This window comes from Lottia gigantea (assembly GCF_000327385.1).
Source record: "Lottia gigantea unplaced genomic scaffold LOTGIsca_61, whole genome shotgun sequence".
Lineage (NCBI taxonomy): Eukaryota > Metazoa > Mollusca > Gastropoda > Lottiidae > Lottia > Lottia gigantea.
In genome coordinates this window covers 1,775,551-1,791,602 of record NW_008710086.1, presented here as the reverse complement: position 1 = coordinate 1,791,602, position 16,052 = coordinate 1,775,551, and the positions used below count along the sequence as shown (strand labels likewise).

At 38.3% G+C, this 16,052-nt stretch overlaps 1 protein-coding gene across 1 annotated transcript in view; it reads right to left on the bottom strand.

Moving 5' to 3' along the window:
- LOTGIDRAFT_73010 (hypothetical protein) overlaps window positions 1–16,052 on the bottom strand; it is a gene marked incomplete at both ends in the record, with an annotated part of 20,578 nt that continues 4,526 nt past the window's right edge. The window contains 2 exons of the mRNA XM_009064194.1: window positions 1–126; window positions 3,463–3,688. Coding sequence (XP_009062442.1) covers window positions 1–126; window positions 3,463–3,688 — 352 coding nt within the window. The remainder of the gene's footprint in view (window positions 127–3,462; window positions 3,689–16,052) is intronic.

Genomic DNA, 16,052 nt, shown 5'->3' with positions numbered 1-16,052 from the left:
AACCATGGCTCTCTTGATGATATAGGCGACATGTTTAAATAGATCTGACCACGCCGCTTCTAGTTCCGGTGTCCATTTGTCGCCTAGTGTTGGTTGAATTGCCCAGATAAACTGAGGACCAATTAACTGAAACAGAAAAAAAAGTTCTGTATAATTAGTTTATAAATATATTATAAAGCGCATGTGGCCTTTCAAATGAAATATTTTCTAGAACTGCACGAGTATAGCATCATCTCTTCACATATACTTCAAACTAAAAATTTGACTTTCTTTTTCTATATTTTGCCGTTTATATATATTTGACGGAGTATCAAGAAAGACGAGTCTGTACACATATGGGTTTGAAGGCTCAAATTTTGACAATGAGCTGTGAACTCTATATCTGATTGGCTTAGCTCAAACAATATTCCCAATTCTGAGACTACTATACTATTGTTCATTTGATGGCGACCGTGTATCTTTGATTGACCGTACGTTCTTGACCACTTGGCTTTCGAATGTTTTTATAAGTCAGAATTGACTGAACTTGAACATCAAATAATTCACTACGATTTGAGAGATGCCCGTAGGTGCCTGAAGTCGTCTACAAATACAGGTCAAGCAGAACAAATAATTAAAAACGGAAGCAAATTTCCACTTCATTAAGCCACAATCTCGAAATACATTTCATCAGTTCTCTAGGCACCAATTTTTCTCTTCTAACTAGCGAGCTAGATAGGCTACTTGATCACGTTCAGGTTCACCAATATGGAAAACGCACGGTTTTTAATGACAAGATGCGAGTAGCTTTTTTTCATTTATGATGCTTGGAGTGAAGCAAATTAAGCTAATGGGAAGGCAAAAAGAGGTCGACCGAAAGGGATACTGCCATCTGAATCACAAGAAGAACACCGAAACCGACTTGTACATCCCTAAAACAATTCATAAATCAAAAACTCTATCACGATCAGAAAAATGACATATATCCTCCTAATCGCAATTCATACGTTTAGTCTGAATCGCAATAGAAGAAATCGTCACACGCAACTTCAAATTGATGGGAAACCATCTCTATCACTAACAGAGACCGACGTGTACCTTCCAAGGTTACCGACAGTGTTCGGAATTCCGACAAAATTAACATGGAATGAGATCGTTCACCACCGTTCCGTTTGGAAATAAATGCCACAGCTCGGTGTTTGCTATTAATTTACGGTTCGTCTACAATAACATCAAACGTACAAAAGAAATTGGCGGCAGTCTGTATTTCAACAGTCTAAACCTAATTAAATAACAGTTCTCATCTTGTTTGTTTCCGGAAATGATGGAAGATTAACTTGGGTAGACAACAAATTATCTACATGGAAAGTAAAATAAAAAGAGGTATACCAATGCTTAGGGGTTCCAGGTTCATCTCCATGTGAAATTTTTAGACGAATGTATTCCTTTTAGTTCCTTATAAAGCTAATCAAATCGCGCCGATAAAAATATGAGAAAAAACTCTGGCGGAATGAGGAAAAATATTTGTAACAATGAAACATAATGAATTCAATAACTGACATTTCCTCTTTAGCGTTCGGTTGACTAAATCACGGTCGTTACACAACTCAACATGTTCTTTCATTGCTCGATCATTTCGACTTTTTCAGCGGAAAATGTTACCATAACCAACGTTTCATTGACAGCTTTTATTTTTTGTGTTTACAAATTGACGGAGGTTAATTTAGTTACAAGAGAAAAGATGAGCCAATTCCGCCCGAATCTTGATAAACTTTTTGAGCAATGAAATAAAAAAAAATTGTCAGTTTTGACTTTTTGCTTCATGGAGGTTTTCTGTCCAATAAAGATTCTGTAACTTCTAACGTGCCTTTTACTGAATCATTCGTAAATAAAGATCTCGGCACTTTTTAGGAAACAAAATGAAGAGTATTTATTTTTCTGATTCCATTCGGACGTAATGCATTGTGGAATGGGGGAAATTTGGCCAAGACAGAGGTATTCTAATATGTATCGATTCTAACTGTAGAGGGATTTTTAACTCACACAGTCAATGAAAGGAGCCTCGGTTTATTGCACGACTAGATGCTTTTCCATGTAACCTGTATCACTGACAGTTAGAGGAATGAAATGATAAGCAGAAAACCTTCTACCTATCTGAACCTTCAATGAATTGTGAAGTTTAAAACATATTATGCATAGTGGCGGAGTCAAATTAGGGGTGGGGGAGGGGCAGAGGGGGCATGCACCTCCAACCCCCCTCAGACCCGAAAGCAAAAATCTCATAACTAGGTTAGAAATCAACCCCCCCGCCCCTCCCCCCCATCCGAAGTAAACCTGGCTCCACCACTGGCCATACATTGTGCAATGTATTTTGTGACGACAGTGAAATTGTCCTTTTTTCTTTGCCCAACTGTGCATAACAGCAGTTATTAGGAATTCACTTCAATTGAAAACTGTAAATACTGTGTGTATCATGACAAGTTTTGTGTCAAGGCTGACAACTAATTCAATACGATGGTTTGGTAATGAAGAAATGGCAACATGAACTTAGCAAGAGTTTGAGTACAAATTTGTCAGTTTATGATTAAAAGTGACACACCAGACACATAAAATAACGTACGATAAAACGATAGACGAGATCATCAAGAAATCTTAACTTTTAATTTGCTCACAAAGGGACTATAACAATGGGATAAACTTCATTTCATACATAGGTATTTACATATCTATACAATGACAACTGATCCCTGGACAGTTTTAGTCTAATTTTACTGTTACAGAATATCCTAGTTAATTACGTACATACAAGTTTGATCGGTCGGTAATTCAACTTTCATCTGATTTCATAGTAAACGTGAGATTTGACGAAGCATGGCGTCTGGGTCGGTAATTATCTGTTTTGTTGCATCTTGCCTGATTTGTCCACTACTCTACAACTTTTCCTCTCCATTTTGCCATACATGTACTTTGATTTGATTTTGATGAACGGAATTGTCTTATTTGTTCGGTAAATCGGCATCCACATTCCTGCTTGATTCGCATTCTTACTATAGGGGCCACCAGCTATGAAATGAATCCGCCATCTTTGTTAATCGCGTCTGTTGTTATGTAGACTAACAAAATGACTTATCGAAATGCGGATGCAAATGCAAATGGCAGCTAGCTCAAAAGTTAACTTGCTTAGGAAATAGTAGACCCTGACTTATACTCCAAATATAAGGCGTTCGTTGATTAGTTGAATAAATGATGTCAAGGGAGGTAATTAGGCTTCAATTATGGGAATATTGGTCTGATACCTGAAGCGTTCGATGGCGGAGTAATTTCAACAGCACTTAATCCTTCAGACCTAAAGATGTACTGATACTGGACTAAATATGCTGTGAAACAAAAGTGCTCCTAATGTCTAATTTCATACTATTGCATCTCCGTGTAACTGCCCTAAAGACACTCTGTAATGGAAAGTGACAACACCACAATACTTACATCAATGTAGTCAACTTTGGCATTATACATCACGTGACGAGATCCAAGTTGGTGAAGCATTTCATCCATTTTCTGTGGTTCATTTATTCTAGCAAGGCACTTCTCTACTGTCCCCATCACACGCAATGCATGTGAACGAAGCTGCGTGCTCTGTTTAAGGTCTTCTTTTGACTTTCCTTTAAAGGGCATGAATACATCCTGTACATCCGGGTGCGTCTCGAACAAACTGAAAATAAAATCATTCAATTTCAATTGATCATATTTATCATGATGAGATGATCTGGATTCATATTAACAAACGAAAAGTGTACAAGCGTGTTGATTGGCTGAAAAGGGTGAAATGAATATTTATCATCTCGATCCCTAATACGTGGTATGGTTTATCTGATAATGTAGAAATATAGAATAGTTTCGGATGTTTTGAAGAGACGATGCCCTTAAGTGAGCCGCTTTTGACCACTGGTTTTAGTTGCCCTTCAACGGTCAGTGACCCTAGGGAAAAACCAAGCACATATTAACCATTACAGCTAATCACAGGGGTTAACATGGGGATATAGTGTAAACAGAGGCTTAGTATTATTACATAATAAGCCATTGAAGAAGGGATGACTTCAGCTAATTAAAAAGAAAAGAAAGAAACACCTATAGGCCTATATTTTACAAGGATAAGGAGCTTTATCATATAACATGGTTCACACAATATGCTGGGGTTCAGCCCACTTCAGTCTATGAGTCCCCACTAGTTGAGCTATAGTTGACGGTATATCTTCCAAGTCTATCCTATACTGAAAATGTGGCCTGAAGTCCTTTAATGATAAAATATACGGCAATTGTTTTGATAATTGATAATTATCACAAGAGCGTCCGTCCGGCTGATAATGGGAGGTGGAAACGAAGGTGATAACATACGAGTTCGAATCTTCATTGAAATCAGAGCCTCGAGTTATGTCTCATGACATTGAGGAAACAATTCTAATTACTAATGATATTAAAATGTACGTCACAGAACCACAGGGCGTGGATGGTTTTATTCCGGACTGAAGGCATATTATTACTTACTTACTTAACGCTGTCTACACGATGTTAATGGCAGCTTGCACGCATGGCAATAACAATATATGCCGAGCTCAATTAGATGCGTGGGGGGGGTGGGGGGGGGGGTGCTTGGACTTGCTTGAGTTGGCGGGCCCCTCTCACGTTTTTTTCGACAAATGCTTGTATTAGGGGAATGGGAGTCGGAGGGTGGGGGGAGAACTAGTCCCTATGGTAGTTTAGCCACTGATACCGTGCAAGCAAGTGTTCAGATAAAGAGATATGGTAAGGTAATCGTATGATAGTGTCTGACCTTGTATAATATACATTATGTATATTCAAATTATATTCCTGATGAAAATATCTATCCATTATAAAAATCCGTACAAGCAATACGATTTTGTCAACCAAAAATCTAGACCAACCCAGGATAAAATCGGGGGTGATAACTGTATTGTAGTGGGCTCCTCAAACGACAAGAATCATCAGGTGTTTTATTATTTTCCTCAAAACCAATTGTTTCCATGTTGTAGCAAAAGAATTTTATCTTATCGTAGACGAACATGGTGTTACTTCTGAAAGCTCGTGTATATTTCGCCTGGAGCGAATGATATTTTATGAAACTGATACAAGCTCATTTGCAGCAAAAATTGACAATAGAAACAACAATCGCCTACGGGAGTGGAATGAACTTAAGTTTTTCTTCTATTTTTCACGATCAGAATGTTCTTGGGGGAGTGATAAATTTCTATAATGCTATAAAGATATAAGAACACCACGCTCGTTAGGTTATTTGTCAATAACTTGCCCACCTCATTAGCTTTGATACCTATTCAAATGTTTAAGGATATCAGGAAGCGATTCTCGGGAAATTTGAACACTAAATCCTTTATGCCCTGAACACTAATATCATCTTTAATTAAAGGATACTACCGAGGGGGTGTGGGGGCGAAATATCTGAGATTGCCCGAATTTCTAATCTAGATTTTTGCCCGAAAAACTTGTGGCTGCGCCACTCTTAAAGAGGGAATCTGTCAATTTTTTGGTCATCCTTAGAGGTATTATGCCCTTAAGTTTTCGAGAAGTGCCCCTATTTCCAATGGTGTGATACATAATTGGGTGGGTTCCGATCTCGATCGGCATGTGAAAGTCCGATGACCTTGCAATCATCTCTACTCATAATTCCAATCGACCCAGCTGTAAATGGGTACGGATAATCCGGGAAAGATCAGCTGGTAGAAAGGATCCTTAACTGTGAACCTAAGTTGTTATCCTTGTAAAATATAGGCCTATAGGTGTTTCTTTCTTTTCTTTTTAATTAGCTGAAGTCATCCCTTCTTCAATGGCTTATTATGTAATAATACTAAGCCTCTGTCTACACTATATCCCCATGTTAACCCCTGTGATTAGTTGTAATGGTTTATATGTGCTTAGGTTAATTAATACTATTTCGTGATGCTAACAGGGTTAACGGTAATCTATATAATCTTATTGGACAATATAATTAACTTTTCAGCATCTGCTGATAGCGGGCGTTAACTTGTCATCTACCAACAACCACCTAGTCTCTGATATCAGTCAGCTGAAAGCGGACGTTAACTTGTCATCTACCAACAACTACCTAGTCTGTGATATCAGTTAGCTGGAAGCGGATATTAACTTGTCATCTACCAACAACCACCTAGTCTGTGATATCAGTAACCTGGAAGCTGACGTTAACTTGCCATCTACCAACAACCACCTAGTCTGTGATATCAACTCTCTGGAAGCGAACGTTATCTTGTCATCTACCGACAATCACCTAGTCTGTGATATCAGTTAGCTGGAAGCGGACGTTAACTTGCCATCTACCAACAACCACCTAGACTGTGATATCAGTTAGCTGGAAGTGAACGTTAACTTGCCATCTACCAACAACCACCTAGTCTGTGATATCAGCATTTGCTTGAAGCGAACCTTAACTTGTCATCTACCAACAACTACCTAGTCTGTGATATCAGTTAGCTGGAAGCGGATATTAACTTGTCATCTACCAACATCCACCTAGTCTGTGATATCAATTCTCTGGAAGCAAACGTTATCTTGTCATCTACCGACAATCACCTAGTCTGTGATATCAGTTAGCTGGAAGCGGACGTTAACTTGTCATCTACCAACATCTACCTAGTCTGTGATATCAGTTAGCTGGAAGCGGACGTTAACTTGTCATCTACCAACAACTACCTAGTCTGTGATATCAGTTAGCTGGAAGCGGACGTTAACTTGTCATCTACCAACAACTACCTAGTCTGTGATATCACTTACCTGGAAGCGAACGTTATCTTGTCATCTACCAACAACTACCTAGTCTGTGATATCAGTTATCTGGAAGCGAACGTTAACTTGACATCTGCCAACAAATACCTAGTCTGTGATATCAGTTAGCTGGGAGCGGACGTTAACTTGTCGTCTACCAACAACCACCTAGACTGTGATATCAGTTAGCTGGGAGCGGACGTTAACTTGTCGTCTACCAACAACTACTTAGACTGTGATATCAGTTAGCTGGGAGCGGACGTTAACTTGTCATCTACCAACAACTACCAAGTCTGTGATATCACTTACCTGGAAGCGAACGTTATCTTGTCATCTACCAACAAATACCTAGTCTGTGATATCAGTTAGCTGGGAGCGGACTTTAACTTGTCGTCTACCAACAACTACCTAGTCTGTGATATCACTTACCTGGAAGCGAACGTTATCTTGTCATCTACCAACAAATACTTAGTCTGTGATATCAGTTAGCTGGGAGCGGACTTTAACTTGTCGTCTACCAACAACTACCTAGTCTGTGATATCAGTTAGCTGGAAGCTGACGTAAACTTGTCATATACCATCAACTACCTAGTCTGTGATATCAGCATTTGCTTGAAGCCGATGTTATCTTGTCATTTACCGACCGACCGACCATTTAGTAAATTTACCATATAAGGACAGAATGTAGCGCAGTCTTGTAGAGCGTTGTAATCCAATGGACGTAATTTGCTTGGTTATTTTAAACAAATTATCGCCTTTCCTTGGGTTTGATCAGTGTGTTGAATAAGTTATCTTTCCTCATATTTCAAGTCGACTTAACTGGAAATGGGTACGGATAATATGGGAACGGTCAATGCCAAAAGGTTTCTGTTTTATGGTTTTTACGCATCACTAAAGCTAAACATTTTTTATATATGTGGACTCTCCTAAACGGACGTCGACCGCCATCGTATACATTTTAGTCTTTGGACTTCAACTCAAGAGTTTAATTATGATTGATGTATCGAATTATCGTAAACACATCTATATATCCAGGTTAAAAAATATATGGTTGGAATTTATTTGATGAGTTTGTAAGAGAAAATAAATTATTCGCCTTCTCAAGAAAGAAACTGGTGTTAACGTCTTATTTCATACAAAAACCAGTCGAATTTATGAAAATTTATTGGGCTCGATAGGAAATAAATCACGGCAAAAATTACACAACAAAATTCACAAAATTATCAATTCCTTAAAAATTATACATGACATATTTGTTGAAATTTATTATTTTTTTTAATCATGATTTATACCGAAATCTTTGTCATTTTTTCTTCCTCTTTTTAAGATGTTAAATTCCAAGGCCGCACGATAATGGAAGCCAAAAGGCAAATGTCACACTTTTGAAACGACGACCAGGGTTATAGAAGTGGGTATATTGTTTTAAAAATTATTTTAAATCAACCTAGAGTTATCTCCCTTTTGCAAAGATGACTGCAGAATAATGTTGGACCTTGTCCACTAAAATGATTTCAGTATGCGCTATTTTTAGAAATTCTCTTTCTCCCTCCATCTCCTTTTGGGGTTTAGCGTGCCTATTTCTGAATAATATTTCTGAATCATAATCCAATTAACTTTTAATTTATTCAATTTTGATAAACTCACTTCACAATACTTAATTTTATCGAGAGACTTAACCATCAGTCTCGTCACTTTAACTAGACTGAACGATAACAAATAGTACGATCACGACCAACAACGAAATGTCAAATAAAACAAGATGCAGAATCTAATCCACCCATTTGAAAACACTATATTACCATTGGAATAAAAGACCTAGAATTATTCAGGAGTTGTTCATGTAGCAGAACATTGGACTGATGGTAATATCCACAGTCATATGAATAGACGGTACAAGACAATCGATAAAAACTGCCGGAACTATAAAGACCGGAGTGTTAAATTTGAATAACTAATGTCTAGTTAATGATCAATCAAAGTCGGAATTTGAATATCATTTCTTTGATATCTTGGTGATGTTTTTGTCCAATCAATAAACAGTTAAAGGGACACAGACATTACAAACTACGTCTTATACCTTGACTGCAATGAGCACCTTTCTATTTGTCGAAGGCTCTGATTGGACGTATTCTCTGGCGTATAATCCAATCAAATTCCGTGAAACAAGAAAGTTGACAGTCAAGGTATAATACGAGGTTCTTTAATAACTTGGTATTTTGAAGACTGCTAATTATGTCAATTATTTCACTCCTATTTAGTGCCAGCTAAAGAGCTTTAAGAATGAAAATACGTCTTCGGAAATTGATTGCAAACGAAAGAGAAGTCACGATATCCCTCGATATTGGCCGCTATGTTGGTGTATATTGTGAATACATAATAATATAAAAAAAAATTGTACAACCAAGACAATTCCGTCAATCAAAAATCTCGTCCAAAGAAAGGCATAATCGAGAGTAAAGGTAGTATAGTAGTGGACTCCTCCAAAGAGAAGTACCATCAGCATAGAACTGTAGAACTTCTTCCAGCTGATAGAGCTGCCTTTGAGATATTCTGAATGCCTACAGTCTCTATAAAATGAAAAACTCGGCGATACGACACCAAGGAATGTTCAAAAAAGAACTTAAATTGAGCTCCCTCAGCTGATAATGTAAATCAGACGCTTATATCACATTGACCACCGAGCTAACCGGGAATGCTTACTCTTCTAGATACCTGATACCACCTCCCATTATGAAATACTTTCCCATTTATGATTTATATATACTTCCTCTAGTATTAATGCTACCAATGTATTATCAAACTCTAATTTGGATTTGGATTTCGTTTGTGGCTCGGATAGTTAGTGCTGTTTTTGTTATTTGTACCTTTAACTACCGTGCTAGACAGGATATCGTGAGCGACAGAAAGTGGATCAGACGCGGATAAAAATACTTGGCTGGTCTAATTACATCTTGCTGATTCTATAGTTATCACTAATATGATTTCAACTGGCTACTAATAGAGATTGTAGGGCTTCTGCGAAATACCATTCAAAGATTGTATTTCAATTCAATTCACAGTCGCCTGTCGCTACGGTATCCATCTATGGTATGAAAAAGTAGACTAATCTTTAGAATATGAACGATAGGGCGATGCCAGTACGAATATTAATAGAAATTCTATAGGAAGTATCGTTAAAAAAGAATATTAGTTATTTCAAACCATTCTATAAAGCATTTTGTGGCCACGACTTAGTATCTTGTGGCCACAACTTAGTATCTTGTGACCACAACTTAGTATGATGTGGCCACGAATTAGTATCTTGTGACCACAACTGAGTATCTTGTGACCACAACTTAGTATCATGTGGCCACGACTTGTTATCTTGTGACCACGACTTAGTATCATGTGACCACGACTTAGTATCCTGTGGCCACGACTTAGTATCTTGTGGCCACGACTTAGTATCTTGTGGCCACGACTTAGTATCTTGTGACCACAACTGAGTATCTTGTGGCCACGACTGAGCATCATGTTGCCACGACTTAGCATCATGTGGCCACGACTTAGCATCATGTGGCCACGACTTAGCATCTCGTGGCTACGACTTAGCATCTTGTGACCACAACTGAGTATCTTGTGGCCACGACTGAGCATCATGTTGCCACGACTTAGCATCATGTGGCCACGACTTAGCATCATATGGCCACGACTTAGCATCTCGTGGCTACGACTTAGCATCATGTGGCCACGACTGAGTATCTTGTGGCCACGACTTAGTATCTTGTGGCCACGACTTAGTATCTCCAATATATATGTATAAATATGACCTATAAATCTTATGCGAAAGGGTTGAACTCATTCGTTATAACGAAATGAATGAACTTATTAGGATGTATTTTGATACTGGAGTGGCATACGTGTATAATGATCGCTACCATTCTGAACCATAAGACACAGAGTTATTTTGAGGCTAAATCGTGGCCTTGAGATAAAAGTATGTGTGTCCCCTCTATGAATCGAACAACAAGAATAGTACTTGTCACAAAACTGTCCATAAGTTCGGCAGATGACAGACCCAAAGAACAATAATCAATAGTCATGATAGTAAAACTATCTGACAGTGACAGTAAATCGAGTCAGACTTATTCTTATATCTACTTGTCTGTTTTAACAGACTGTACTTATAGCTTTACTGTCAAATACACGACTATAGGTTACCCCAGACAGTTTTATGTGTATCAGATAGACAATAATACACTCGTATAACATACTTCCTCTTCCACAAAAGAGTTTTGTTGTTTGTTTTTTGGGGAAGAGTCGTAAATTATAAATAGTTTACTCCTTGACAACATAATATCTACCAGCTAGACATAAGCTCACAAGCTTTGAAAGCGTCTCGTTGTGTTTATGTCAGGCCATTGATAGTGGTGGTACAAATAAGGGACAGAAAGGGGGCAGATTGAATGAGGAGTGGGGGATGCAAATGTGGGCTTGATATTCCAGATGGAGAAGGTCTTAGAGGGTCCCCCCCTCCCAACAAAAAAAAAAACGAATTGGTTTGGGGCGTTATGACATTAGAGTACTAACTATTTTTCTACAACGCACATTTGAAAAAAACACTTAAATTGGTCGCCTAATTTGACCAATAAGATCTTAAGTTGGAAGGAACCATGGACTAAACGGTTTTCTCGGATTGTCAGCAATTTTGTTTAAAAGTACTACTACGTTTTTCTTTTTAATAAGCTGATTCATAGCCCCTAGTAAGAATTACAATTACATTAACAAATAAATAATTTATTTACAAACATACAAAATCCAATACCACAGAAAACCATATTGCCAACAATTATCAAGTACCTAACATATCCATAAAGAAAAATATAGTCCGACTGGCAAATGAGGCTCCAAATCGAACATTAGGCAACACAAAAGACAAAAAGCTTCACTGTCGCTTCAATCATACATTGTCCTTTTCTTGAGTCCACAAATATAATACTAAGTCTTTGTTCCTACGAAAAGTTTCACAAAAAAGGTGTTGTCGTAACAACCACAGTTGCTGTAGAGTCACCTGCAGGAATCACTGTTGGTTGTTTAGGAGCTATTGTTTTTGGTATCATTGTTGGCTGGGTATGGACTGCATTAGCATCAAAAGATAAAGGATGGGTCACCTTTTCCGATAATGGTATGGCTGGGGAGGGAGTGAGAGACTCGGAGGCTGGGGAATTTTGCGATTGAGGAGGAATTTGAATTATAGAAGCCTCTGAGTTTATTACAGGAGCTTGGGCTTTTGGTAATGGCAATTGAGGCTCAAATGGAGCTGGCTCTGCTTTCGCTGGTAAGGGCGACCGAGGATCAAATGTGGCAATTGGTGCTGCTTTCAAAGGGGCTTGGAAACTGGGTCCATTTGTGAAACTTGGTCTAAAGATGGGAGCAGCTGATGCTGCTGGTGCCATTGGTACAGCTGGTACTCTTGTTGCCATTGGTGCAGCTAGTGCCACTGGTACTGTGGAAGCGGATGCAACGCTTAGCTTCTTCTTAGAATTCTGAACTTTAGTAAGCTGCATCAGATATTTCTGCAAAGCTAACAGGAGACCTTTAGTATTGGATCTTGGTTTTTGTATGTATTCTCTTATGGAACCAGGGATGCGCGATTTCTGAGACGGAGGTTCTAATGGAGCTTTAGCGGCCGCTGGTGATGAGAGCATATGTTTTATTGGATGTTGTTCCTGCTTGGATGGTTGAGGCTCTATTTGCTGCATGGAATGGTGACGAGACGGAAGCGGTAGGGAATGAGATGGAGGTGGATGATGCCGATGAGCCACTGATTTAAGATCTTGAACCCCTGGTAAGCTTACGGGCATGCTTGTTGTTTGCACATGGTGGTTTTGGTGAATATTCTGGAACTTCGGTTGCATCTGGGGATTTCGACGTTGGTTTACGTTTTGCTGCGAATTCATTTGCGTCGGCGGCTGCGTTTCTGGTCCTCCCACCATCTGTTGATATTGATTGAACTGATTCTGTTGCGATCTCATGAGGTTTGGCAAAGATTTTGGACTGTTTGGTTTATGTTGATACGCACTGAAAGGTGATTGTTGAAACGTCTGTTTGGGAATACCTTGTTGCTGATTCCATTGATGATGGTTATTTGGTTGTTGGTGCCTGTTTGATTGCAGCTGGTGTTGGTTTGGCTGCGTTTGATGCATGTTTGGTTGTTGATGCATGTTTGGTTGATACTGACTCGATTGCGATGGATGCATGTTCGGTTGTGGTAGCTGCATGTTCGGTTGTGGTTGCTGCATGTGTGGTTGCTGTTGGTGCATGTGCGGTTGCTGTTGATGCATGTTCGGTTGCTGTTGGTGCATGTTATGTTGCGGTTGAGGCTGGCGCATGTACGGTTGCTGATACTGATGAGGTTGAAACTGATGATGTGGCTGAGGGTGAACAGGTGATGGTTGCTGATGCGACCAATGTCGATCGTTTTGAGAAGGTTGCATGTAAGACTGTTGCGATTGATGGTTGCTGTGCATTGGTGGATCCAAATTCGGCATTGGAAATTGCTGAGGACTCAAAAGTGGTTTGTTGGGTATCGGCGGTTGATTGAACCACGAATTCTGTGATGTTTTGCCATTTTGGTACTGATGAGAGTGGTGATGAGGTTGGTGCGTATTCGGAGTTGGTTGCGGTTGTTGAAGCTGCTGAGGAGTGACTTTCGGTTTCGTTGCTTCGGATGGTGGAGGCACATACACATGTGGATTGTAGGGATATTCGACTTCGTATTCAACGTTCGGATTGGGCATGTTCTTTGGGGGTGGCGTATACCCTGGACTGTTGTAATAGGCCGCGTACTTCCGGAGTTTTACTCCAAATTTCATCTCATATTCCCTATGTTTGAGAAAACGCTCTAGAGTAAATGGTATATTCGGCGGTGGGGGTGGAGGAAAGGGGAAAAACGGTTTATACTCCGGGTAAGAATATCCTTCATGAGGCTGCAATCGAGGTTCTCTCGTAATCCGTGCCCCCGGACGTCCTGGTTTGACCTGGCCATAACAATCATGTACCTGGAATAGAAAATAGTACGATTAGAACATTTTTTGAATGGGGATAACTAAATGTATTTCACTGTAAATCAAAGGCTTTCGCTTAAAATGGATTTTTCTTTTTGTGTCCTATCTTCCGGATATGGCAGTCTTGTTTTATTTCCAATGTAAATCGTATGAACAAAGTTTGGTGCTGCACTTATGTTGCACTGTATGCGTAAAGCCAAGGAGAAGATCTGCGAGATTAAATGTAAATAGGGCCGTAACTTCATCTTTTGCCGAATTAGACAAAAAAAAACAATTTGTTTTAAAATTTAGAAACATAAGTATTATATCCGCTAAATATATGGCTTATTCATCGCGGTAAAGGTGGTTGTAAGCGTTACAATGAAAGACATAGCGGACTTTAACGACAACGGGATTTTTCCCTCAAAGAAAAAAGACCCTAGTTACGGGCCAGCTTGGTAAACGTCATTTCTAGAAAGGAGAAAACCGAACATTACTTGAGAAGACTTATATGCGAACTTGACGTAAAGGCATACATCATCACTAAGTTAATTACAACGCAGAGAATTCTAATGTTTTTTGACACGACTTTCTGAAATATAAACTACCACGACATCTATCACGGCAATGAAAATACCAAATAAATAACATTAGCTATTAATACATCGGAAAGTGTGTGAAGTTGCCAACCTGAGTAGCAAATCGGTATCAGTTGTTTGTGGATGGAGCGCATATCCTGCGTCGCTAGACTACATCTCTTCCATAAGTGGATTATTTTCATTGCAAGTTCGTATGATACAGAGAGAGAGAAAAAAGTTAAAAGTAAGTAGGCTACATGACGAATTCTCGTATATCAAGATAGATATCGAAGTCATCTGTTACAAGTCATAAACTTAGTATCCAAACGACATGTAAGAAGTCATTTCATCATGGGATTTATACATTAACCTAATACTATATCAGCTTATAACGTTTTTAACGTCTTTGGATCGAATAATACTATTATATATTTTGGGATTTGTGACGTCACAAAGCTCGTATTAAAAATCCTACATGGCAAGAGATTAATCTTTCGCTACGACAAATCTGCATTAGGATTTCAATCTGTCATGTATCTTAACTCGGGATTTGCGACATCGATATGTCAAAGATCGTGTTGGAATCAGAATTAATAAGCCATATATAAACTGATATTGACAAATGAATGCTAAATCCGATATTTCATGAGATTTTTATCTCAGCTTTTGAACCAGGCATGACGTTCCTTTTTAGATCAGGACGATTATTTATGACCTGTCACTGTCCAAGATACGACTTATCCAGAAACGTGAAGGCCCTATATAACTTTAATTCTAAGTGATAAATCCCAAGATAGAATACTATATTTCAGAGAATACAATGGTCAGATTGGGTTGGGATTAATGTCCCAATGATTAACGGACAGTGACAAATCCAAAGATAAAATCAAATATATCACAGTATTATTCTCATTGAGTGTTAGTATTCAGGACTATGCATGGTTTACGTTTTTAGATTAAGGCATGTATCTGCGAGATACAACTTATCCATATAAAATTCTAATTCTAAGTGACAAATCCAGGGTAAAAATACCTGTATTTATTTGATTTTCATTTTTTAATCAAACTTTGATAAGGGTTGGTAAAAAATCCAAACCGACCAACTTACCAACCGGAAGTAAAATAAGAAAAGGGTAGCACTAATATCATAGATTGTTTTATTTAATATAACGGAACGAAACTATTGATTTAGAAGGAATATACGTCAATTTTAAGAAATCATTTTTTTTTTACAGAATGAAACGAAACAGATTATTTATTTCTTTAAAAAACAATCTCCCTGAATATTGACGTCTTAAATATGATATATAAAAATAAATATTTGTGAAATAACAGAAAAGTATACGTTTTATAAAAAATCTTTCGAAGAAATTTCGTGAGAATTACACAACTTTTGACAAAGATTTTTGAGAAACGGCACCTAATTTCCATCTTCGCGTTTCATTAAAACAAACCCAAAAAACTAAGAACTTACCTTAAAAATAACTAGACAAAATCCAACTATAAAACTCTTGAACGGATGGTCCATGTTGGCCTCAATCGGTAGGTAAAACTCGGTGTAATGAGGGTTAAACTTTGTATAGGTGTCAAGCCATGGCCATTTGTCACAATGACGGACATGAAATTTGTTATATTTTGTCACAATGCGTCATTTTTAGTA